Source organism: Zosterops lateralis (assembly GCF_965231275.1).
Source record: "Zosterops lateralis genome assembly, chromosome: 6".
Classification (NCBI taxonomy): Eukaryota; Metazoa; Chordata; class Aves; order Passeriformes; family Zosteropidae; genus Zosterops; species Zosterops lateralis.
In genome coordinates this window covers 58,700,914-58,724,994 of record NC_139761.1, presented here as the reverse complement: position 1 = coordinate 58,724,994, position 24,081 = coordinate 58,700,914, and the positions used below count along the sequence as shown (strand labels likewise).

The 24,081-nt window shown below is 57.0% G+C and overlaps 3 protein-coding genes and 1 long non-coding RNA gene across 6 annotated transcripts; 2 read left to right on the top strand and 2 right to left on the bottom strand.

Moving 5' to 3' along the window:
• Positions 1–290: 290 nt before the first annotated feature.
• VWCE (von Willebrand factor C and EGF domains) lies at positions 291–6,219 on the bottom strand. The gene is made up of 19 exons (XM_083863376.1): positions 6,052–6,219; positions 5,482–5,576; positions 5,319–5,408; positions 4,925–5,053; positions 4,704–4,820; positions 4,521–4,637; positions 3,925–4,053; positions 3,518–3,825; positions 3,348–3,441; positions 3,176–3,258; positions 2,890–2,977; positions 2,696–2,781; positions 2,445–2,562; positions 2,001–2,086; positions 1,734–1,830; positions 1,583–1,665; positions 1,342–1,432; positions 1,166–1,248; positions 291–1,053 (listed from the first exon to the last, which is right to left on the bottom strand). The coding sequence occupies exons 1-19, from the start codon at positions 6,159–6,161 to the stop codon at positions 400–402; spliced, it is 2,658 nt and encodes an 885-aa protein (XP_083719502.1). The 5' UTR covers positions 6,162–6,219; the 3' UTR covers positions 291–399.
• Positions 5,610–19,382, top strand: LOC310910566. Of its 2 annotated transcripts, none has more exons than XR_014590367.1 (3): positions 5,610–5,723; positions 18,452–18,569; positions 18,727–19,382. It is a non-coding gene; the product is annotated as an uncharacterized lncRNA (long non-coding RNA). The 2 variants fall into 2 exon arrangements; XR_014590368.1 differs by having other exon boundaries at positions 18,724–19,382.
• Positions 7,682–19,561, bottom strand: DDB1 (damage specific DNA binding protein 1). Its single transcript, XM_083863375.1, has 27 exons — positions 19,391–19,561; positions 18,607–18,755; positions 18,389–18,505; positions 17,317–17,538; positions 16,017–16,131; positions 15,822–15,919; positions 14,982–15,140; positions 14,497–14,580; positions 14,239–14,355; positions 13,833–13,935; positions 13,650–13,725; positions 13,462–13,570; positions 13,064–13,242; positions 12,821–12,984; positions 12,633–12,740; positions 12,214–12,421; positions 12,017–12,112; positions 11,734–11,845; positions 11,160–11,283; positions 10,761–10,925; positions 10,327–10,421; positions 10,035–10,205; positions 9,453–9,562; positions 9,131–9,300; positions 8,918–9,020; positions 8,570–8,693; positions 7,682–8,279 (listed from the first exon to the last, which is right to left on the bottom strand). Exons 1-27 carry the CDS (start codon positions 19,449–19,451, stop codon positions 8,196–8,198), a joined length of 3,423 nt encoding a protein of 1,140 aa, XP_083719501.1. The 5' UTR covers positions 19,452–19,561; the 3' UTR covers positions 7,682–8,195.
• A 1-nt stretch (position 19,562) lies between these two features.
• TKFC (triokinase and FMN cyclase) lies at positions 19,563–23,983 on the top strand. Of its 2 annotated transcripts, none has more exons than XM_083863377.1 (18): positions 19,563–19,725; positions 20,396–20,442; positions 20,529–20,718; positions 20,790–20,900; positions 20,985–21,166; positions 21,237–21,315; positions 21,414–21,503; positions 21,616–21,650; positions 21,747–21,831; positions 21,906–21,995; positions 22,075–22,191; positions 22,352–22,471; positions 22,561–22,698; positions 22,957–23,063; positions 23,135–23,238; positions 23,318–23,351; positions 23,459–23,548; positions 23,636–23,983. In XM_083863377.1, the coding sequence occupies exons 2-18, from the start codon at positions 20,437–20,439 to the stop codon at positions 23,795–23,797; spliced, it is 1,740 nt and encodes a 579-aa protein (XP_083719503.1). In that variant the 5' UTR covers positions 19,563–19,725; positions 20,396–20,436; the 3' UTR covers positions 23,798–23,983. The 2 variants fall into 2 exon arrangements, with proteins under 2 accessions (XP_083719503.1, XP_083719504.1); XM_083863378.1 differs by having other exon boundaries at positions 19,613–19,725; positions 20,400–20,442.
• Positions 23,984–24,081: the final 98 nt, after the last annotated feature.

Sequence of the window (24,081 nt, the reverse complement as noted above, 5' to 3'; positions counted from 1 at the left end):
TGGGAATGTGGCGTGTCCCTGGTGTCACCCTCAGCTGAACCTGTCAAGGATGTTTCTGTGCCCCACGATGGGAGCCTGGATGTGGCTCTGCTCATCCCTGAAGAGCTCCCAGCCTTGGGGACCTGGAGCAGGACATGTCCCTCCTGTCAACAAACCCCACTCAGGGTGAGGGGGCTGAACACCTCCACCACTGCACTCATCATTCTGGAAAGCCACTTATCCCAAAATTCCCAGAGGACAAGCCCCAGGGCTCCATGTGCTGGTGGGTGCAGGGATGAGGGGACAGGGAATAAATACCAGAGTGACTTTATTGGTGGCAGGGGGACAGCTGCCCCCTCCCCAGGGCCAGGCCTGCTGGTCCTGCAGACCCCCTTTTCCTCCTTTCCTTCATCCTCCTCCTCACGGCGTTCCAGGCACACCTGGCACCTGGAACCTGGGGCTGTCCAATGGTACTGCAGAGGGATCCTCATTCCTGAGGGATCCCTGAGCCTCAGGGCTGCCTGTGGGATCGGGGGGGACTGTGGCCTCACAGAGCGGGTCAAGGGGCACAGCAGGTGCCAAGGGAGATCCAGAGGGACTGGATCCAGTGGTCTGAGGGGGCTTACCAGCACCCCAAATCCCTGGAGAGGGGCCGAGGGGGAGTGTGGTGGGAAGCAGGAGCTGGGCCAGGCGGTAGCGGAGGTGTTGAGGGGTGCCAGGGGGTGAATCTTCAGGGATTGGGGACTGGGATGAGAATGGGGGTGAGGATGGGGAATGGGACGAGGATGGGGACAGGGATGAGGACAGGAGTGAGGGTGGAGACTGGGATGAGGATGGGGACAGGTCACTGCCCTGCAGCAGGAGCCGGATGCCTGTGGCTGACAGAGGGAGGATTTTGGTCAGCACCCACCTCTTTCCCAGCACCCCCAGTCTGGAGGGGGCACATCCAAGTGGCCTGGGGATGGATCCAGGGATCCCATTACCTAGGCAGGATGGGCAGCAGCCCATGGGCAGCGTGGGGGGCTCAGAGCAGGAGCGGGGGCATGGCCTCTCTTCACAGCTCACCTCTCCAAGCTGGAAAAATCAAGGATCAGCCAGCCCTGCCAGCCCTTTCTGGGATCCAATGGCACTGGCACAGGCACTCCATGGACACGGACATCCCATGGGAATGGGTGGGAGGTCTCACCTGGCAGGTGCAACGGGTACAGGGCTGTCCCTCAGGAATGAAGCTCTGGCCGTTCTCCACCTTCCTGCCCTGGTAGTTGCAGTCTGCGGGGACCAAGGTCCAGAGGGGGTTTTGGGGGGCTCGGGGGGAATTTGGGGGGTTCAAGGGGATTTTGGGGGACCAGCCAAAGTTCATACCCTCACAGACGGGGCAGCACCGACCCTCGGGGTGGAAGGGGTAGGAGCACACGATGGCGCATTCCAGAGGCGAGCAGGCCACTGAGCCCAGCTGCGAGAGACGGGAGAGACCCCCGAGGGCCGGGCGTTAGGAACCCCGGAGCGCCCCCGGAGCTTTTCCCTGCAACGGAGCCAAAAACCGGGCTTCAGCCCACGGGGCGGGAGCCGCAAATCCTTTGGGAATGCCCGGCCCAGCCCTCACCAGGCAGATGCAGCTGAGGCAGGGATCTAGCGCCGACGGGAAGGTCTCGTTGTTGGAAAAGGTCCTCCCCATGTAGGTGCAGCCTGCGGGGAGAGGGGTTCAGGCGGTCCCCGGGCGGCTCAGAATCCCGGAATTCCGGGCGTGCCCTCACCTGCAGAGCAGTCGGGGCAGCACTGCCCGGGAATGCGGATGGGATAAGGACACGTCTCCACACAATCCGTGCGCTGGCAGCTCACGGAGCCATCTGCCTGCAGGCGGGAACACCCTGACAGACATCTCGGGATTCCCAAACCCGCCGGATTTGGGGGATTTAGGGCCTGCCAGGCCACGGGCATCCTGAGGGCGGGAATGGGGCAGGAGCCGTGCGCTGAAGCAGGAATAGGGAAGAGGGAATGAAGCAGAGCAGGTTCTCATTCACCTGGCAGATGCATAACTCACAGGGATCGCCCGGAGACCAGATCTGTCCGACAGGAAACTCCACGCCGTTGTCATCCAGGAAGCAACCTAGGTAGGATCCCTCTTCCCAGCTGTCCCGCAAAACCTACCCTTTCTGTCCGCAGGGGGTTCCCTATATTCCACCCTCTCTGTTCCTAGGTATTCCCTGTCTCCCACCCTTCTCATCATCAAGTATCCCCATATCCCACCTAACCGGTGTCCCCCACATCCCACCCTGCCCTTCCCCACATCCCATCCCCAAATATCCCAACATCTCCCTCTCCCCATCCCCAAGTGTCCCCCTCATCATCCTCTATCCCAGTTGTTCTTCCCATCTTGCCATTCCCCTTTCCCCTAGCTTTTCTCCCTCATCCCTCTCCCTGTCCCTCCCTGCCCATTCCCAGCTGTGTCCCTCATCCCCACTCACTGGCAGGAGCCGGAGGGTCCCGGCAGGTGGAGCAGCACTGCCCGGGACCCAGGTGCCGCTGGTGCTGGGGACAATCCAGCATGGGGCAGGGAGTGAAGGAACATTCCACCTCTCCTTCCTGGGAACACGGGAATGGGTCACCTGCTGTCCCTACCATCAGCCCCGAGCAAAGCTGGGATACCCCCAGCAGGTGCAGGGAAGCACTGGAGTATATCTGGGGATCTTGATCCCTGGGGATATCCAGGACCCACCTGGCAGACACAGGTGGTGCAGTCATCCCCATCCAGGCTGAACCGGGCTCCATGTGCATATGTTCGTCCTCGGAAATTGCACTTTTCTGGAAAAAGGGGAAGGAGCGGGGCCTGAGAGCCAAGCATGGCTCTTCCCTAACCCCCAGCCCAGCCCAGGGGTCCTCACACCCCCAGACTGGGAGTCCTGGGATCACCTGGATTGCAGGAGCAGCAGTCAGCCGGAGAGGGGCTGGGGCAGGATTCTGGGGGACATTCCGGGAAGAGGCAGGAGACATTCCCGGCCTGCGGAGGGGAGCATGGGGCTAGGAAAGAGGACCCTGATTCTCCATAGAGGCATGATGGGAGGGTGTCATTCACTCCAGAGCATCCCAATCCATGGTTGAGCCAGGATGCAGTATGAGGGTCTCCAGGGATAAGAGTCTCCAGTGCTGGGAGGCTCCCAGGGATGAGGGGGAATTCTCCCATCCCAATCCAGCTCACCAAGCAGACGCAGACAGTGCAATTCCCATCGAATAGGGAGAAGACATCACCCTCGGCCCTGGCCACTCCCTCGTGCAGGCACCCTGCAAGCCATAGGGGTCAGAGATGTCCCCCTGGGAATTCAAGGGGGGCCATCCTGGGAATTGGGGGGAACACGGGGGCCAGGACTCACCCGTGCAGGTGGGGCAGCAACCCCCAGACGGAGCGGGAAGCGGATGGGAGCAGGGAACGGAGCAGCTCACTGTGTCACAGAGGACTCGTCCCCCCTGCCAGGACATGGGCGGTGGTTCATCCCAAGTCTTGATGGTGCCATGGGAAGGGGTGGGAGGACGGGATGCTCACCTGGCAGGTGCAGCTCTGGCATCCTGGCTCTGTCCAGTGAGCACCGGGCTCCCGAGGGATCCCTCGATGCCAACAATGGCGGGATGGCGGGATGGGGGTGCCAGCGGCTCCCATGGCACGTGGGGATGGCTCAGGGAACATGGATGGGGAGGAGGGAGGGAACTGGGTGCCAGGAGCTGCCACAGGGAGGTGGGGAGAGGGGGAGCCCCTTGGGAGCAGGTGGGAGCCAGGAGGGAGCAGGACAAGGGTGGGTGGATGCTGCAGGGATTGCAGGATGGCCGACGGGGCCAGGATAGATTTGGGGTACCCTAGAAAGGAAATCAGGAGGGCAGAGACATCACTTGGGGCAGGCAGGGAGATGGGAATATCCCACTCTGCTCACCCAGCCAGGAGAAGGACACGGATACCTTCACAGGACACCTTGTCCACACTGAGTCGGTATCCAGGGCGGCAAGAGCAGCGGAAACTGCCGGGAACGTTGTGGCAGCTGTGCTGGCAGGAGCGGCGCGTGCCAGGCCGCCGGCACTCGTCCACATCTGTGGGATAAGGGAATGTGGCAGGAGGTGGCCCAGGAAAGAGCCTGGAGCGCTAGGATGGGCTCTCAGCACGGCCCACACAGGGATGAGGATGAGGTGGCAGCACTGTGGGCATGGGCTGATGGACACCTCCATCCTTTGAGATTTGTAGCATGGTGAGGGAAGGGATTCTGGCACAGTGCCCACAAATTCATGACCATCTGCATCCCTTGGAATTTATGGCATGGAGAGAGTAGGGGGTCTGGCTTGTGCCCACAGCCTCAAAGCCACCTGCATTCCTTGGGATTCATGGCATGGAGAGGGACAAGGGTTAAGTATGGTGCTCATACATGCAGGGGCTCAGTGACTACCTCCATCCCTTGGGATTCATGGCGTGGAGAGGGAAGGGGGTGTGGCACAGTGCTGAGGGACTCAGGGCCACCTCTATGTCCCGGGACTGATGGGAAGGGCCCCATCCTGGTGCTCACCTACGCAGGAATGCCGGTTCCCGTGGAGGTGGTATCCGGGCCGGCAGGAGCAGCGGTAGCTGCCCACGCTGTTCTCACAGTGGTGCTGGCATGGCGTGGCCTGGCATTCATCCATGTCTGGGGGTTGGGATGAGGGTCAGGATCCCTCGGGAGCCCTGCCCACCCCCCTGGGACCCTGCCCACCCTGGCAGCTGCGGCGGTCAGCAGAGAGCTCCCGGCCGGCTCCACACTCGCAGGCGAATCCACCCTCCGTGTTCACGCACATCCCCTCACAGGCCGCGCTCTGGCACTCATCTATGTCTAGGGGGACACAGGGAACGGTCAGATTTGGAGTGTGGGCACCACCAGGACACCCATTCCCATTGGGATGCCCACTCCCATTGGGATATAGCATTCCCACTCACCGGTGCAGCGGACACCGTTGGCCGTCTCGGCCATGGCGAAGCCAATGGGACACACGCGGGCAACTTCCTGGCAGCCGCCGTGGTTACAGGACAGGTCACAGCCGTACTCTCCACAGCTTCCCGGTGGTTCTGGAACATGGACATGGTGTCCACAGGGTACCCGTGCCACCCCAGGACCACCCACTTCCCATCTCGCTCCATGGATCCTCCAGGGATGGTGACAGTGCCAGGAAGAGGTGACAAGAAGCCACAGTCACATCCGCCTGCTGGGATATGTGGCATGGAAAGGGAAGAGGGTTGGGCATGGTGCCCATGGATTCGTGGTCATCTCCATCCCTTGGGATTCATGGCATGGAGAGGAAAGGGCATCTGGCATAGCCACATCTCTCAGTACCTGGGCAGGTGATTCCCTGCTCTCCATCCGGGCACATGCAAAGGTTGGGAGCGATGCAGGAACCACCACCGCAGCCAAAGGAGCAGAGTGCTGTGGGAATGGGAACAGGAGCTCTGAGAATGGGAACAGGACCCCCATGAGTCCCCCAGACCCCTATACTCACGCAAGGTGCACTTCCCGCTGCCCGGGGACAGCATCCAGCCGGGACAACATCCGCTGCTGGAGCCTGGGAAGCAGACGTGGGGCCCCACGCGGCGCCTGTGGGACACCAGAGCCTGAGGCCACCCTGTCCTGAGCCCTCTGCATGGAGCAAAGGTCCCAGGAATGCGAGGACAAGAGGACAATCGGAGCAGTCAGGATGTGCCCATGTACCGGGAAGCAGAGCATGGCACGGATCAGAGGAAGGTAGGATAAGGTGGGACAGAGAGGGGACAACCTTCCCAGCCATCCCGAACATCCCAGCACGTGGTGACGGGGGAAGCATCCCCCGGCTGGACAGGGATACGGGGAGCAAGGCAAGGATGTGGGGAAAAGGACCGGGATGCGGGGAGCAGTGTCATGCTGCCCTGGACCTGGGAAGAGGGAGGGAATTGCGGGGTGCCGGCCCCTCCGGCTGGTACCCCTCTGGCCAAGCCCTCCTGCAGCTGGAGGCAGGGATAGCCGGAGCTCGGCACGCTGCCCATCCCAGGTGTAGCTGGAAGAGGGAGAAGGAAAAGGGGGGGGATCCAGCTACCTCTCCACGGCAAAGCTGGCCGGCTTCTTCCTCGCGGGATACACCCTGCCCTGGCCACTGGAGAGGAACAGGGACACACAGGCAGCCTGGAAGAGCAGCTCCACCAACATGACAGGCGGCTCCAGCACGTCCCGGCGCCCGCCTTCCCGCCTGCCTTCCCGCTGGCCCTTGGCCCTGCTCCTCCTCCTCCCGCCGAGCCGGGAACAATGCGGGATTGGAGGGGGGCGAGAGCGGGGGGGTCGCCAGCGGCACCCACCCACCCACCCCCCCCCCAAACCCGCACCGGGGGTCTGGGGTCACCCCAAGGTTGTCCCGTTCAACTGGGGCGAGTGGTGGCATCCCGGCCACTCCTGCCCTGGCTGCGGGCCGGGCAAGGGGATCCCCCTTAGCTTTGGGAAGCAGTGGGAAAGGCGTCCCCCCTTCTCTCCTTTCCCACATCTGGCAAAGCTCCGACATGGCCTCTCCCCACCCCTCCTCCTCCTTCTCCTGGAGGCGCTGGGCCGCCTTCCCAGCCCTGCACGGGGACCCACGCGGCGGAGAAAGGGGCCAAGCAGAGCCGGGATGGTGGGATGCATCCAGGAGGGAGAGGGATGCTGTGGGACACCCCGCTCTGGTGACTCCCAGATCCCCCCCGGCTCCGTGCCCTCATCCCAGGACAGGGAATGAAGCGAAGGTCGGAGGCAGGTAAATGATTGATCCCGTGGAGCAAAGGGTGCTGCTGCCTTCAAAATTCCCAATCCAGCATGTTTTTCTCCCCACAAAATCCTGACCAAGGATTGGGATCACCCAGACAAGACAGCCCCCTTCCAAATGGAAACCACAGTAGGGGGGTGGGTCACGCCAGATTTTTAAGAATGCAATGCAGCTGTGGGAAGCTCCTGTCCTAAGGAATGTGACCCCAAATCCCTGTGAGGCAGCTCCATGACCAGAGGCAATAGATAAACAGTGATCCAAAAAAAGCAGGGTGTCAACATTGCGTTGGCACCAGCATCCCCAGGTTTGGTGGGAAAAGGAGAGCTCTTCCAGGATCCAGGCTGTGCTGCTCCCTGGGCCTTCCAAAATTTGGGAACAAGCTGCTCCAGGCAGGTAAACAGAACCCAAGGTAATAAAAGCAGCAGCACAAAGTCCAAGGTCACTCCCTGTGCTTCCCCAGCTCTTGGAAGAGATGTCCAAATATAGCCTTGTCCTTGCGGCCTGCTCTGAAAATACGAGAGGGAAGTGGGAGCCAGGGATGCTTCCAGCACGATCTGTCTCCAGGAGGGGGAGGATTTGGGAAAAACCTGCATGGAATGGGACTTGGGAGGCACTTAACCAGCACTTATGGGGAAGATCCAGGCTGAGGAGAGCATGGAAACATCCAGGATAACACCCAAATTCCATGAGAGATGTGAAGGAGGTGGGAGACCACGAGAACTATTAATGAGTAGCCAGAGGCTGGAAAATCCAGCTTTCTTAAAAAATTCCATTACAATCTTCCTGTCCAGGCACTCACAGTGCCACTGGCAAACAGGCAAAGAACTAAAATTTCCTACAAATCCAAGAAAAGCTAGAAAAATGCAACTGGAAAACAGGTGTCCCCAAGATTCCAGAATCGAGGATATGGATATCATCATTCCTCAGGACACGGATCTTTCCTCTTGGACTACTTTATTTGGTAAAACTCCGAAATCAGCAACAGCTTGAACTTCCCAGAACTTCCTGCCCTGAGCAAGGCATGGATCCTATGGAGAGAGAGTTAGCCCCCTCAGCTCCAGCCTCATCTGCTCCTCCAGCTTTGATTCCCCTTCCAAAAAAAAAACAAAAACAAAAAAAAAACAAAAACAAAAAAATAAAACAGGATCAAAAGCAAAACCAAAAGCCGAAAAAAGTAATAAAATATCTAAGGACACCAGGGAAAAGGGAATCGAGGTGAGGGCATCAGACCGCAGTGGATCACCCAAGGGACAGTTCTGGGCACAGCCAAATCCGCAGAATCCATGAATCCCAGCAGGAGATGACCAACACCCCCCCAAATTCCTAACGAGCTGCTCCCCCTGTGAGATTCCATCCCCCTCCAGCTGCTGCTGCCAGTGTTGGGCACAGCTGGGGAAGGATTCCCTTTGCTCCATGTGGAGGGGAGGGGTAGGGAACAATCCCGAATCCTGCTAATGGATCCGGGTCAGCTCCTCTACGATCTTTATCAGGTCGTCCACGGTGGCTTCCCTCTTCATCCCACTTCCATCGTCAATCTGCACAGGGAGGAAAAGGCATTGGAGACATTGGCAGGTGCCAAAAAACATTCCCAGATGATTCAGGAAGGTGTGGATTTAGGATTTTCCAGAGGGGCTATGGCTTCCCCATCTCTAGAAGTGCTCCAGGGCCAGGCTGGACAAGGCTTTGAACAACCTGGTCCAGTGGGAGGTGTCTTGAAGTCCCTTCCAACCCAAACCATTCCATAACTCTACAATTCCACCATTTACTGAGCCTGGATTCCTGAGCAAGGTCCTTGAAGGATCCAAGCCCACATTCCCAAGCTCACCTGCAGGTTTGCCACCACTTCCTGCATCTTGGGCCTGCTGATGTCCAGGAAACTCTCGATCAGGTCTCCATCGATGAATCCCGTGGCTGGTTCTGTCTTCCGTTCGGTATGGAATGATCTCCAGGTGCCGCTGTCAAGGACCCAAATCCACAGGAAATAAACACCAGCCCTGGACATGTATTAGTGGTGGGATGGCAGTGCTGGGTTAATGGTTGGACTCTGTGGTCTCAGAGGGCTTTCCCAACTTTAATTCCATGATTTCCAAGGGCACCAGCAAACCTGCTCCCACCCTCTCCAGCTGGTAAACCCCACCCAGCACAGGCTCCTAGCTGTAATGGCAAAGGATATAAGGAATGCTCAATCTTCCCCACGCTCTTGATGACTTTGTTGAGCCTGTTCTGCATGTCCAGGAGCAGGTTGTACCAGCTTTCCGACAAGGATGTCACCAGGCCTGCACAGGAATAACGGACATGGGAATGTGGCAGGGGGTGGAGCTGGATGAGCTTTCCAACCCAAGCCATTCCAGGATTCTGCAGGGAATCCTTGGCCCCTGCTCCTTACCGATCATTCCATTGACAGTGCCGAAGAGAACAGATCCCTGGGTGGGTGTGGAAGTCTCTCCCAAGTTCTGCATGACCAGGGATCCGTGGCAGAAGACATTGACAAACTCTCCCAGGTGGGATAATCCCACTTCCTGCAGGTGCTGCCGCTCCTCATCCGTCGTGGCCGCGCTGGAATCCCAAACACTGCTCAGTCCCAGATGGGGGCACTCCAAAACTTTCCCTTACTCCCAAAAGCTGAGAATGCTCCTCCAGTTTTCCTGAAGATCCCATCACCCCATCCCATCCCAATTCCCATTCCCAATCCATCCCATCCAGCTCACCTGTCCTTCTGGCACACAAACAGATTGAAAGCATTCTCCGCTCCCAAGAAATTATCATCATCCAGGATCTCCACGGCGCTCATCCAGTTTGGATTGAAATCCCGGGCAATCTGGAAGGGGCCAAGAAGGGACATGCTGTGTCCAGGTGGCCTGGCCTGGATTCCTGCATCCTCATCCCACCCAACACCAATATTCAGGAGTGAGGCAGGACCAAGCATGTCCTTTCTGCTCCAGGAAGCAGCTGAGTAGGAAAGGCATTCCTGGAGATGGTCCTAGTCCAAGTGGCACTTCGACAACCTCCTGGGAAAGTGTGGGGCAGCCTATGCCAAAGCCACTCCAGCAATGTAAACCCCCATTCCAAATGGACACCAGGCATCCCAGATGGCACCTCCCACCCACCAGGTACCAGCTGCTCTTCCCACAGCCAGTTCCCTGGAAACTGAGGGATCCATCCCTCCAGAAACCACAGGGATCCATGTCAAACCTTGTATCTAGTCAACCCGAACTCCTCCTTTTATCTCCTCCAACATCATTCCCTGTGCCCAGAGCTGTCAGAATGGATTCCTGGCACCGCTTCCATACCTCCTCGAAATTCCCTTCCATGGGTTTGTAGGCCAGGAGCAGCACGGAGCGCATGAGGTCTCCCACCAAGATGAAATCCCCCTTGGTTTTCAGGTACAGGGCCATGATATTGTTGTAGTGGTTGCATTCCGTGCGCAATTCCTTCTCTGCTGTCCACTCATACAGGCGGACCTGTGGGATGGGACACGGATCAGGACTCTCCACATGGGAGCTGGAATATGCTCTCAACAGACACCTGGCTGACATCCAGATCCACAAACATGCTCCCCAAAAAAGTCAGGGCCTTGCCTACCGTGCTGTTGATGCTGGCTAACAGCTTCCCATTGAATTCCACCATGGAATACACAGCTCCCTTGACCTCCTTCTCAGCCAGGCTCTGCAGCTTCCCTGGAATAAAGCCAGGCATTACTCGGGTTGTTTATCCAAAGGGTGGGAAGTCAAGGGTTCAGCTGAGCTGGCCTGAATTTTGCTTCCTAAAAAACTGTCTCTGAGGGGGACGAGTGACATGAAAAGCAAATCCCAGAATCCAGGGCTGGTGAGGGATTCTTGGGCTTCTCTAGGAGACAAGGGGGAAAGGGAACACAGCACCTACAGATCCCGACAACAGATTCCTTGGGAAAAACTGCCTGCTTCTGGGACGCAAGCTCTCTGGGGTCTGAGGAGCTCATTCCTGATCTCCCACCAAAAAGAGCTGGATCTTTCCAGGTGAGAACACCTTGTTCTTACCATCAGAGTAGTGGAAGACAACGATCCGACCCTGCTTGGGCTCCGCTTCCTCGGGATACACCATGGCAGTGCCCACAATGAAGTAGGTGTTGGGATCCTTTCCCAGCTTGCAGGAGACCAGACTGAGGGCGTACTCATTTTGCAGGAATTGGTGAGCATGGAGCACTGGGGGGAAAAAAAGTGGGAAAGGAAGGAAGAACTGAAATCCCAAAGTCCTTAAACTGAAAGCCTGAGACACATCCTAGAGATTCCCTGTCCTATTCCCCATCACCTTGTGCCATCAAAAATTGGTATTCCCTAAACCTTATGGCTGATGTTCCTCCAGGAAAATCCTTTAGCTGAAGCTCCCCTGAGCTCCTCCAGGATGAGAAAAGCTGGATTTTGGGACAGGACAGGTACCTTCAAAGGTGTGCTGGTCTATGATGAGCAGGTTATGCACTTCTACCTCCTCTCCAAAGGATGTCTCGTGTGGAGCTGTGCTGCTGGAAAACAGCTTGCTGGTGCTCACGCTGCTGGACAAGGCCTGGGAAACAGGAAAATCCATCACATCCCAGTGCTACTCGGATATCCACACATCCTCAGGCAGCCAGTGAGTGAGAAAAGGGATGAGAGAACAGGTGGAGCAAGGAATGAGTAAAAGGACACAGTCCCTGATCCTGCAGGGCTGAGTGATGGTGTTAATCTGAGTTTACACAGAGCTGTGGCTTCCAGAGCTAGATCCTTGGGAAAAGGAAAACCTCGTAGATCACACAGAAGCCTGTATCAGATATGGAAGGAGCAGCATCCAAAAATAAAGGGGATCAGGTGGAACAGTGGCTGTGCCGCCCCCTCAGAGAGACCCCATTCCTCCCCAGCTGAGGAACTGGACTGGACTCACAGCTTTGGAAGCTTTGGAATGGAGGACCATCAAGGAAAACCTGGATCAGGAATTCTGATCCCCATAGCATAGGGATGACCCAGCCTGGGATCTCACCTGGGTGCTGGCACTGGGTCTGAGTGCCGTGGTGCCTCCACTGGCATCCTGCACCTCGATCCGGCTGGAGAGCACCCCAAAACACTGGGATACCTCTTGGTAGCAGATCTTCCTGTGGGATAAACAGAGCCATATGGGTGGGAGAGCCAGGAAAGGCCATTCCAAGTGCTCTGGAAGCAACAAGAGCTGTTTGTTTGTTCCTGGGATGGCAACATCACCCCAACCCTTGTCCTGTGCAGCAGAGCATGCTGATCCCAGGAATCCTCATCCCAGGAATCCTCACCTGGGCGACTCGTAGAGGGGAACAGTGCGGATGTGCAGCTTCTGGATCTCATCAATGGTGCCGATGGTCAGGGTGCTGTTGTTGGCCAAGGCCAAACTTGTGGGGGGAAAAAAAAATCATGGAAAACACTGGGTGAAACATCAAGAACCTCCCTCTCCTCCACATCCCTTAGGATCAGGAACTGGTGGCAGACTCACCTGTCGGGATACCCGTCGGAATTGAGGGGGCACATGTAGTTGACCTCCTTGAGGTTGACATTGGAGAAGACCAGCTTGTGGTTGCTGCTGTAGATGACGGTGGGGCGGTCGGAGCAGGCGAACACGTTGGTGGTGGACAAGGAGCGGAACGTCCTCAGCACCGTGGGCTGCGTGCCCAGGGTCACCTTCTTCCTGTCACTCAGCAAGCCTGGATTCAAAGGGAAAAGGGATCGGAATATGCCACAACGCATCAGGGAAAAATGGAGTGTGGGTAAGCACATCCCAGATTTAAGAATCCATCTCATTCCTCCAGTGTGCTGGAGAAATCCCCCAGCACATGGCCAGTCCCACCTGAGCATAAGGCTGATAAAGCAAGAAGGATCTTTCCCAAAAAACTGGAAAGGAGGAGAAGAAGTCACCTGTCTCAAGGCTGAGGCCGAAGTAGAAGAGAGCTCCATCCCCCAGGGCACACAGGAGATAGTGGCTGCTCTCGAAGGTCGTCATCAGGATGGAGCGAGGGATAATCTCTGTGAGAAGCAGGAAAAGGGATGGGTGAGGCCTTTCAGGACATGGACAGTAACCACTGCCACCCTTGGGAGGCTCCTACCTCCTCCCAGCATCTCCTTGTGCAGCAGCTCGAAGGACGGGAGCTTCAGGATGCGGGCGGAGATGTCGGTCCAGAGCCCGATGGCGCAGAGCGGGGACATCCCGTTGGAGTCTCCCAGGGGGGTGATGTCCAGGCAGGCCACCTCGTGCTCCATCTCTGTGCAGCTGGGAGGAAGGAGGGAGGACAGGTGTCTGCCTGGATCCCAAATCCCAGCATCCCAAGAGGCTCAGGATGTGGGCTCACCTGATCTGCCGGAGCTCCTGGGGCCGGATTTCCAGGTAATACAAGGCTCTTCCCACGGCCACCACCACCTGGTTGCTGTTGCAGGAAGCAACACTGATGTTCTTCCCATTGGGCTCTTTCCACTCACTCACCAGGGATTTGGGCTCCTGGCTGACCAGTCGCACTGAGGCAGAGGTGATCTGGGAAGAGAGACAGGAAAAACCATGGAAAACAGTGTTTCTAAGTTGGAAGGCACAGCAAGAACCTCCCTCTTTCCACACCCATTAGAAACATGAACTCAGGATCCTGTTTGCTGATCCCATCAGCTCAGAGAAGCACTCCAACCTCTTCCCTGGATATATCATGATCCATATGACACCACGAGAGCCATATCCATGTTTTCCTCATGCTGGAATTACCTGGATCAGCTGCTGATGTGCCACGTTGCCGCAGAAGAAAGTCTGCTGGTCATCCACAAATCCTGTGAGCTCCGTCTCTTCCACTTCCTCTCCGTTCAACATCAGAACCCTGAGCAGGGAAGGGAATTCCCATTAATTCCTGCTCTGACCTAGGGCTGAGAGCCTGGATCAGCTCATCCCATCTTTACCTGGTCTGGCCAACAAAGGACAGCACCAAGGTGTTGTCCGTCTCCCGCTGCGGATCCGACCTCAGTGGCCACAATCCTGCAACAAGGAGGCCACAGTTCCTCACACACATCCTCAAAATTCCACATCCCAAGCTCATCAGTTCTCACCACGTTCCCTCTGAGGCTGTGGAACATGTCCCACACCTTTAATTCCTGGCAGGTCGATGCTGGCGTGTTCATGGATGCCGATGCCGTTCCGGATGATCCGCAGTGAGCCCTCTTTGAAGGCCCCAGAGCAGGTGACCAGCTGGAGGAAAAGGAGACAGACTTTACCAGCTGTGGCTGGGAAGTTCTCTCACTCTTCTCTGGGATCATGGAAATGGGGAACCCACTCTAGAATCATGGAATCCTGGAATGGACCTGAAAGATCCATCAAGGCCAGACTGGACAGGGCTTAGAGCAACCTAGTCAAGTGGACGGTGTCCCTGCCCATGGAATGAGATGATCCTTAAGGTCCCTTCCAACCCAAACCATTCTGGGATTCTATGATTTTATGGACACCCCCAGCCAAAAATTCCCAGCAGTGAGAAGGAAAAAGCAGAAATGTTACCTGGCCTTGGCCTTGTCTCTCCAGGTCCACCACGCACATGTCCACGATGGGCCCGAGGTTGGTGAAGGTCTCCATGGCCACCACGTAGGATCCCTGCTCGTTGCTGTCCACATTGAGCTGGGAATAAATACTGGAATCAATTTCTGTCTTTTAAGGAGCAGGACAGGGAAAGGAGAAGACAGGAAAATGTATCCACATCTCCATGTTTTGATGAAAACCGATTCCTGTGGAAACACGCAACCAGGAGCTGCCACGTACCTTCACGAGCTGGGAATCTCCAAGCCTGGAGCCAACAAACACCACTCCATTATCCAAGTAGGTCAGGCACTCAGCAATGGATGTCTGGGAAATGGGAAGAGGCAGGTGACCCTCCAGTGGCATGGAAAGGTCCTGGCGCACGCACACACACACACACACACACACACACACACCCCCCCACACACACACCCCTTCTACCACTAAGCTGTTACCCAACAGAAAAACCCTAGGCATGGGAAAGGGATTTAATCCCTTCATAAATCCCACAGAGTCCAAGCTCCTTCCAGTGCAAGTACCAGGAAAAAAAATGGGAAGAAGATGTAAGTTTAAGTGGCCACAGAGAATTTTCCCAACAGTTCAGGGCTATGACAAACGTGAAGCATCAACACCTCCAGCTCCCAAAATTCCCACTCATTGCCAAACGGAGCCTTTTTCAGACTGGAGAATCCCAGGCAAGTGTCAGGGATGGCCCAGGTGATTCCTACCTCTCCCAGCAGCTCCACACGCAGATCCTTCAAGGTGACAGTGCCATCCATCTGCTCCTCCTTCTCCAGGAGCAGCATGAAGAGCCGCCCTTCCATGTCTCCCAGCAAATACCGCGATCCATTGGGATCCACACGGTTGTGGCACACGATGGTGCTTTGCTGCAGGGAAAGCAGGGAATTCTAGGATTCCACTGGAACAGCCCCAAACTGGTCCCCAAAAGGCCTGTGCAGGTGATGCACTCCCAGCTCCAGTATCCCAGCCATTCCAGAGCTCCAGGAGCAGACTGACACCTTCAGGCACCAATATTCCCATTTCTTCCCCCAAGATTTTTAGCCTGTCCTTATATCCATCTTAAAAGGACCTTTGGATGGCAATTCCAGCCCTCTTTCAGCTTGGAGCAGCATCTCAGCCAGGCCACTGGTGCTTCCTCCTCCAATCAAATGTGGGAAGTGGCCTGTTATTCCCACAAAACCCACAAGTCCAATTGCTGTCCCAAAATCTTTAAGTCTTTTCTCCTCTGAACAAGTCTCCAAGGGGCTCATCCACGTTTTCCACTGCCTGAAATGAAACCAGGCTCTGCCCTGGAACTGTGCCCAGACCATGCAATAATTCCTAATTAATCCCATTCCCAGGGGTCCAAACAAAATTCCAAGAACTCTACAGAAAAGGGAGGCACACAGGGATCATGGATGTCCCTCAGCCCCCAAAAACAGTGACCAGGAAGCCAAACCTCTGGAAGTCCAAGTAAGTGGCACTGTTGGACCACACCTGGGACAACAAGGGTTTGAATTCCTGGCTGGAAGGCCTGGAAAAGGATGGATTTTTTGGGATCCCCTCACCTTGATGATGGGAGGAGCAATAGCCAGATATTTATCCCCATTGTGGTAGGTGATGGATTCCTGCCCGATGATAATGGCGCCTCCAAAGGGCTCCGGCACTGCAGGACACACAACAACCATGAGACAACCTGCCTGGAAAAAAGGAGCCATCCAGTCTGGAAAAACATGGGAAGATTTTTACAAACAAGGCCCAACCTGCAATGACCATGGAGGCTTCGGCCTCCACATTCTCCTGCTTCCAAGGGCCTTTGTTGAATTCCTTCTCCCGCAGGGACACCTCGTACGTCTTCACGTGGCGGCCCTGGGGGTCCTGGGAGAGAAGTAAAAGTGGATGAGATTCCAGAAGTGAGGGGACCCCACCTCATTCTCCTGCAAAAACACCATTCCAGGAAGCTTCTGAGGCTTCCCATCTCCTCATCCTCCCTCACATCCACATGCCACCATTCTCCCAATTCTTCCCACATATAAATACCTCCCTGTGGAGGGAAATCCCTGTGCCACAAAAGACTTTTTTTCTATTGTTTTACAGCTGATATTCTGGAATTTGTGTTCCTCTGACAACCTGGGAACAAGTGGCATAATGGAGTATCACCCCCTCCTCCAGCTCTTGCAAACATTCAGGAATTCAGGGGGTTTTATCGTATTTCCCTGTGGTTTCAGAACTTTCCCAAAATTATCCCAGCCCCTGCTGTCCTGGGATAATGGGTAATAAATGGAGAAAGAATCAAGGAAACAGCTTGGAAACATCCTGCTCTCCATAGGCAGGGATTGAAACAATACAGAGCTTCATGAATCAGAACTGACATCCTTTTCCAAGGGTTTGAGTTATTTTGACATGGATCATGGAACCATTGAAGTTGGAAAAGCACTTTTCCAACTATTCCCCCAAACTCCAGGTATGTGGTACAAAGAGATTTTTTCCCTCCAGGAAGCTTGGAGGAATCCAGCAGTGCCCAAACAGGGAATAATGGAGCCACTGCTGGCATGGGATTTCAGCCAAGCCCGGGATAGCCTGGAATTTACCAAAGGAAAGCTAATCCCTTGCTCAGTCAGCACAGCAAAGGCTTTTTGGATCAAAACAGGAATCCAGAGAAGGCCAGGAATGCTTCCTCCATAAGGAGCCAGGTGATGGGAGAGATTGTGAATCCTTTTTACACACCTGGAATTGCCTCCCAAAAATATCAAGCAGGACATTGCCTTATTTTAAGGAAAGGTTCAAGTCTCGCTGTGGGAAACAACTGGTTGTGGATCTTGCTGGAAAGATCCCTAAGCTCCTCCTGGGAGTTTAACAAGGAAAATTCCCATCCAAGGCAGAGCTGCCCAGAAATCCTGTGGGAAAGCGTTGCTTCCTCCCTCCCAGAGCTGGAAAAAGGCAGCATGGAGGAACATAGACCCGGAGGAGCTGGAATCATCCCTCATTCTGCCTTACAAAAAGCCTCTGGAAAACCTTGGGAGCCCTTGGCTCCACCTGGGTTATCCATGGATAAGCAGGCACCTGGTAGACAAAGCAGATGGTGGGAGCCTGGCAGCCGTAGAGGAATTTCACGTCGATGACCTGCAGCTCTTCCAGGCGGATGTTGAAGGCCTTTAATTCCTTGTTCTCCCGATCCAGGGGGATGACCTTGAAGAGGCCGTCATAGAGCCGCAGCCCGATCATCCGGCACTCGGGATCAATGATCCCGATGATCCCGGTCTCTGAGGGGCGGCCGATGCGATCCTGAGGGAGAATTCCAGAGGGAGAGGAAAGAGAAAGGTGATCAGTGCCAGGACAATATTCCTGAAAAACAGGGACAGGAGTTGCCAGCCCTTAGGTGAGGAATGGCTCCTTGCACACTTCTCAACATGGCTTCCCAATACACTTCCCTTCCAGTGGGAAGCCACCAAGCCCAAGGAGGAGATGCCTTTCCAACTGCCACGCCTGGCAAAGCTCCCACAGCTTCACCACAAATTCCCACAGGACTCATTTCCCAGGGAAAATTTGGCCTCACAAAAACTTTAGGCTTTAATTTTCCTGAAATTTAATATGTTATCTTACAAAGTCTCCCAATAATATAGTTGAATCCATAGGAACACAGCTTGGAGCATCCTGGTCTACTAGAAGGTATCCATGGCAAAAGGTGGAATGAGATCATCTCTAAGTCCTGTCCATCCCACACCATTCCAGGATGCCATGTGCTGGTTTAGATGGGATATGGGAAGAAATCCTTCTCTAAGATGATAATGAGGCCCTGGGATGGATTTCCCAAAAAATTATAGTTGCCCCATCCCTGGAAGTGTTCCAGGCCAGGCTGGATGGGGCTCGGAGCAACCTGAGATAGCACAAGATGTCCCTGACCACAGAAAGGAACTGGATGAGCTCTAAGGTCTCTTTTCCAACCCAAATCATCCCAGAATTCCACAAATCCTCCCATAAACCAAGACTAACTCTGGAAACATCCTGGTGACTGCAGGTGACCCATCCCAGATCCAGCAGCTGGCAAAGAACCACCAACGGACCAGGAACCCAACACCCCAAAGCCATCCCTAGGGAAGGGAATTCCCCATCCCGGTGCTGTATTCCCCCTCACCTGCACATTCCCATGGGCACGGGTGATGATGTCGATGCTGTCCCCGTTCTGCTTGTATTCCAGGATGCAGGCATTGTACTTGGCAGTCAAGATGAACAGCAAATCCTTGCTCTCCCCCTGCCCAAAAAAACCCGGATGATGCGAATTCCAGGGGCAGGCATTCCCATCCCACCCCTCCCAGGTGGGCACAGCCCCACCCCTGCTCTGCCAGCACCCACCTTGGGGCGGAAGAGCTCCATGACGGCGGTTTTCCCGTACATTCCCACTTCCTTGACGGGCCGGAGCCCCTCGGCTGTCACGACATAAATCTCCAGCCGGGTGTTCTTGGCGATCAGCAGGTTCAGGTCCTCCGCAGAGGTGAAGTGTCCTGGGAAAAGAGGGAAGGAATGCCGGAGGAGGGATCAGCTGGCACCTTCAGGCTGCACTTCCACAACCTCCCTGGAGCATCTCAAAATCCCAGCACGTCCCTTCCACAGTGCTAAATGCTCTCAGCAACTGCTTTCTCTCAGCCTGTACCCCTTGCTTTTCCGCAGAAATGCTCTTCCTGCTGTCTTTCCTCAGGAATTCTCATTTCTGGGGTCCCTTCCCACCACGCCCAGCACTCCCAGGGCTCTTGGGGTTCCCATAGCTTCCCCAAATCCCACTCTCTCTCACTCCTATTATGGATTTCAGGAGCAGTTTGATCCTTCCTCTACCCCCAAATCTCCCAGTATTCCAAAATCCTCCAATATCCCAAACCCCTCCACTAAACCAAAATCCCCGGCACCCCCAAACCCCTCGTACTCCGGAACTCACCCGTGAACCCCGAACCCCGCCCCACCCCAAAACCCTCCCCGTACTCCCAAACCCTTCCCGGTGCCCCAAACCCCTCTCCGGGATCCCCAGAGCCCCTCGGCACCTCCACCCCCCGTGTCCCGGTTCCGCCAGAGCCCCGGTACCACAAAACCGCCCTCCCACGCTCGCCCAAACCGCGTGTTCCCGCCATCCCCCGCCCCGCGGTACCGGTGACGCAGCCATTGACGGCCGTCGGCTTCTGCGCCGTCACCACGTAGTTGTAGGACATGTTGGGGGAACCGGGAGGTCCCGGAGGGGACGCGGGGGAAACCGGGGGGGGGAACGGAGAGCACGGCCTCTCTGCCGCCGTCGCCGCCACTTCCGGGAAGTGGGCTCACTGGGCCGCTCTAGCCCGCTGAGAAGAGGCGGAGGAGCAGACGAGAGGAGCCGCTCTAGCCCACTGGGAGGACTGCCAAGAGCCGACGACAAGGGCCGTTCTAGCCCGCTGGGAGGACCGTGAAGAGGAGACGAGAGGAGCGGCTGGAGGAGCGCGGAGAGCGCAGGTGTGGAAGGGGATAAGCGCGGGCCTTCCCCGAAACCCGCGGGAACGGCGCTGATACCGCGCTGATCCCACCCCTAATCCCACCCCTAATCCCACACCGTATGCCGAAGGGAGGGCCCCGCATTGGGGAGTGCAGATCCCTCCCTGCTCCCAGCCGCTCTGTGGCCCCCGAAAGCTGGGGTGGGGGTCCCCGCTCTGAGGGGCGAGTGTGGATCCGTCCAGGGCCTGCGCTGAGAGGAGATCCCTGAACTTGGGAGTCCCCCCATCACAAAAAAAAAAAGAAAAAAAATGGGGTCCCTGTTTGGGGGTGGTCCTATCCTGATTTCCCACCTCAAAAGGGGGTCCTACTTTGACGGGGGGGAGCCGTCACGTCCTATCTCTCCCCAAAAAGGGATCCCTGTTTAGAGGTTATCCCATCCTGGCGCCTCATCTCAAAAGCGGGGCCTGGCTGGGAAGGGGGTGTGGTCCCGTCCTGGCTCCTCATGTGGAAAGAGGAAAGAAACTCTCTGTCTGGGCAGGTGTCCCTGTTTGGGGACGACTCCAACGCCAGCCCCATTCCCAAGAGACACTCCCATCATCATCACACCAGACATCATCCCACCCCGCGCCCTTCCCAGCCCCCCCTTCCCGGGCCGCTGTACATTTTAGACTGGACCTTGCCCTCTTTCCAGACAGATTCTATCTTTGGATCTGAGTGCCGCGCTCCGCTCCCATGGAGGTGAGCCTCGAGCAGGGGGGTTGTCATTCCTGTAGGGTTGGCATTCCTGCTCTTCCCACTTCACTGCTCCCCATTTTTCCCCGCAGGTCCCCAAAAAACTGGTGACAACAGTTTCTGGCTGTGCCGATGACGCTTTGACTGGGCTGGTGGCTTGCAATCCTGGGCTCCGGCTGCTCCAGGGACACCGGGTGGTCCTTCGGAATGACCTGGCAGCCATCCGTGGCCGTGTGGCCGTGCTCTCCGGGGGGGGCTCTGGCCACGAGCCCGCCCACGCAGGTGAGACCCCCCTGTCCCACCTGCACCCCCCACCCACGGACACGGTGCCGAGCCCTCTTCCCTCTCTACAGGCTATGTTGGGAAGGGAATGCTGACCGGAGTGGTGGCCGGAGCCGTGTTTGCGTCCCCGTCCGTGGGCAGCGTCCTGACAGCCATTCGGGCCGTGACACAGGCCGGAGCAGGTTGGCAACACGCCTGGGTGGAATTTTGGGGTTCATCCCTTCAGTGGCTGCATCATTCCTGTTACCTCTCCCTCCGTCCCACAGCCGGGGTCCTCCTGATCGTGAAGAACTACACGGGGGACCGTCTGAATTTCGGGATGGCCCTGGAGCGGGCACGGGCCGAGGGGACGGACGTGCGCATGGTGGTGGTGGGCGATGACTGTGCCTTCACCAAGCCGGGGAAAGCCGGGCGCCGCGGGATCTGCGGCACCGTCCTCATCCACAAGGTTCTGCTGGGAGCCTGTATGGGGATTTGGGGAATTCTGGGGGGCCGCTCACCTGCTGTGTCCCGGACAGGTAGCGGGAGCTCTGGCCGAGGCGGGAGCGAGCTTGGATGAGATTGAGAAGAAGGTGATGGCGGCTACCAAAGTCATGGGTGCGTTGTGTTATCCCATGGGAATGCTGTCCTGTGTCGCCCAGCCCCTGAATCCCAAAAATCCTCCCAGTTCTAATAGAGCATTCCCGCCTGCACAGGTACCCTGGGTCTCAGCCTGTCTCCCTGCAGCATCCCAGGATCCAAGCCCTCGTTCCAGCTGGCTGCGGACGAGATGGAGCTGGGGCTGGGTGAGGAGAGGCCCCTTGATGTCCCCCTCGGGTCCCTGGAGGGTCAGAATGGCCCTGTCCCCCCAGGGAGGCGTCACCAGGGCTGGGATGTGACACGGCCCTGTCTCCCTAGGGATCCACGGTGAGGCTGGAGTGCGCAGGATGAAGGTGAGGGGGGAATTCTGCTGCTTCCTCCCCATTCCCAGATCCCCCTATTCCCAGACCTCCCCACTCTGCTCTTTCCCTGCTCCATGTCCCCTCCAGGTGCTGCCGGCAGATAAAGCTGTGGAGACGATGCTGAAGCACATGACGGATCCATCCAGTGCTTCCCACCTGTCCCTGGCACCTGGTAAGCCCTCCAAACCTTCTTGTGCTCCTCCAAATCCCCTGGATCCCAGTCTCATCCTGCCCCCCATCCTGCAGGATCCTCTGTGGTGCTCGTGGTGAACAACCTGGGTGGATTGTCCTGCCTGGAGCTGGGAATTGTGGCTGGAGCTGCTGTGCGCTGCCTGGGTGAGTGCAGAGGGGAGCTTGGGATCCCATTCCCTGGCTCCGGCTGCTCTGGAATGCATCTCAATCCCGGATCCCACAGAGAACCGAGGGGTCTCCATCGCCCGGGCCTTGGTGGGATCCTTCATGACGGCGCTGGAAATGGCCGGAGTCTCCCTCACCCTCATGCTGGTGGATGAGGAGCTGGTGAGGCTGATCGGTGAGTTCCCGGTGGGAATGTGGACTGGGATTGGGGCACGGGGGTTTTCATGTGCTGGGTGACAGGACACAAGGTCAGTGGGATGTCTGGGGGTGCAGTTCCTGGCTGCTGGGTGTGCGACTGAGGATCCAATGGGATCCTGAGCCTCTGGCTTTTCCAGATGCCAAGACCACAGCCATGGCGTGGCCCAACCTTCTCGCGGGACTGGCCACCACCCGGAGGGAGGAGATTCCAGCACCAGTAGAGGGACCCAAGAAGCCACAGGATGAGGCTGGAACTGGTACAGAGCTCCTGTCCCTTGTCACACCCCCTCCTCCCCGTGCCTCAGTTTCCCTCAGGAACGTGCAGGGATGCATCTCCTCTCCGCAGGGCCCGGCGTGGTGCGGGTGCAGCGGGTCCTGGAGCGCGTGTGCAGCACCTTGCTGGATATGCAGGATAGGCTGAACGAGCTGGATCGGGGAGCAGGTGACGGGGACTGCGGCCACACGCACGCCAGGGCGGCCCAAGGTGCGTGTGGGGGCCATTATCCAGGGAATTGTGGGGAATTCTACCCCAATGGTACCTCCCAGGAGCGGGGAGTTCTCCAGGACATCCCTTCTTGGGATTAAGGAAACCTGGGGTGCTCCTTTGTGTAATGTTATCCTGGAATGTTTCTGCATCCAGTGGCAGCTTCCCTATGGAATTGAGGGCTGTCCCTGCTTGTCCCCACGAGGTACAGGTGACTCCAGGGCCACCTCCATCCCATTGTTCCTTCCATTCCCACAGCCATCCGGGAATGGATGCGTGCCCGGCCGCCTCCGTCTGCCCCAGGCCAGCTGCTCTCCGCCCTGGCTGATGTGGTGCTGGAGCATATGGGAGGCTCCTCCGGAGTGGTGAGTGGGAATGGGAATGGGGGGACACACCTGGCCATGTTTCCAGGATGGGATTGATGGTATTCCCAAAGCTCTACGGGCTCTTCCTGACGGCGGCTGCCCGGAGCCTGCGCAGCCGCAGTGATTTCCCGGCATGGGCTGATGCCATGGACGCCGGGATTGAGGCCATGCAGAGGTCAGTGCCGGGGGCTGTGGAATCCCAATTACCCCTGGGAACCCAAATCCCCCCCTGAATTTTCCTGCATCCCACACAGGTATGGAGGAGCTGCGCCAGGTGACCGGACCATGGTGAGTGCTGGGAGAGCCCAGGAGCCTGGAAAGCTTCCAGGAGGGTGCCAGGGAGTTCTCACCTGGCCTCAGCCCTGGCTCCCAGACTAATTCCCACCTTTCCCCAGCTGGATTCGCTGTTTGCAGCCGCACAGGCTCTGCATTCCCTGCGCAATCCCAGTGCCAACCTGCTCCAAGTGCTTGCGGCAGCTGTGCAGGTATGGAGAGCTGGGAGCTGGGATAGTGGGAAAACTGGATGGGAATCCCTGCTGTTATCCTGGAAAACGCCCTGTTTTCCCTGGCAGAGCGCGGAGGCAGCAGCGGAGGCCACCAGGCACATGGAGGCTGCGGCGGGCAGAGCCAGCTACGTCCACTCATCCCGGCTGGAACAGCCCGATCCCGGGGCTGTGGCAGTGGCAGCAGTGCTGGGAGCGGTGCTGGAGGGGCTGCGGGACACCCCCCAGTAATGACAGGGATGTGTATCCCCAAAAATCTGTGTCCCCCCCTGTAGTGGTAGAGATATGTATCCCAAAAACCCTTTTGTCCCCCCATGTGACAGGGAGGTGTATCCCAATAACCCCCTGTGTTCCTTAACGGTTCCTTCACGGTTCCTTCACGGTTGTGTTTCCCAATAAACCTTAGGATCACAGTGACCAGTTACCCCGTTAACTCTCTGTGTCCCCCATGCCAGCTTGGAGGGGTGGGATGGTGGAATCTGGGGGTGTGGGGGGTGCCCCCCATTGCTCCAGGC

Excerpts from the sequence above, each read along its gene's own strand:
- VWCE (XM_083863376.1), bottom strand. The coding sequence starts at position 6,161 with ATGTTGGTGGAGCTGCTCTTCCAGGCTGCCTGTGTGTCCCTGTTCCTC. Across the intron at positions 3,259-3,347 it reads TTGCTGCCCCACCTGCACGG|GGTGCCTGCACGAGGGAGTG; the intron begins GTGAGTCCTGGC and ends TATGGCTTGCAG. Across the intron at positions 1,054-1,165 it reads GTACCCGTTGCACCTGCCAG|CTTGGAGAGGTGAGCTGTGA; the intron begins GTGAGACCTCCC and ends TGATTTTTCCAG.
- DDB1 (XM_083863375.1), bottom strand. The coding sequence starts at position 19,451 with ATGTCCTACAACTACGTGGTGACGGCGCAGAAGCCGACGGCCGTCAAT. Across the intron at positions 15,920-16,016 it reads AGCCTCCATGGTCATTGCAG|TGCCGGAGCCCTTTGGAGGC; the intron begins GTTGGGCCTTGT and ends TGTGTCCTGCAG. Across the intron at positions 9,563-10,034 it reads TGGAAGGGAATTTCGAGGAG|ATTGCCCGGGATTTCAATCC; the intron begins GTATGGAAGCGG and ends GGCCCCTTCCAG.
- TKFC (XM_083863377.1), top strand. Across the intron at positions 21,167-21,236 it reads GCACCGTCCTCATCCACAAG|GTAGCGGGAGCTCTGGCCGA; the intron begins GTTCTGCTGGGA and ends TGTCCCGGACAG. Across the intron at positions 23,064-23,134 it reads TGGGAGGCTCCTCCGGAGTG|CTCTACGGGCTCTTCCTGAC; the intron begins GTGAGTGGGAAT and ends GTATTCCCAAAG.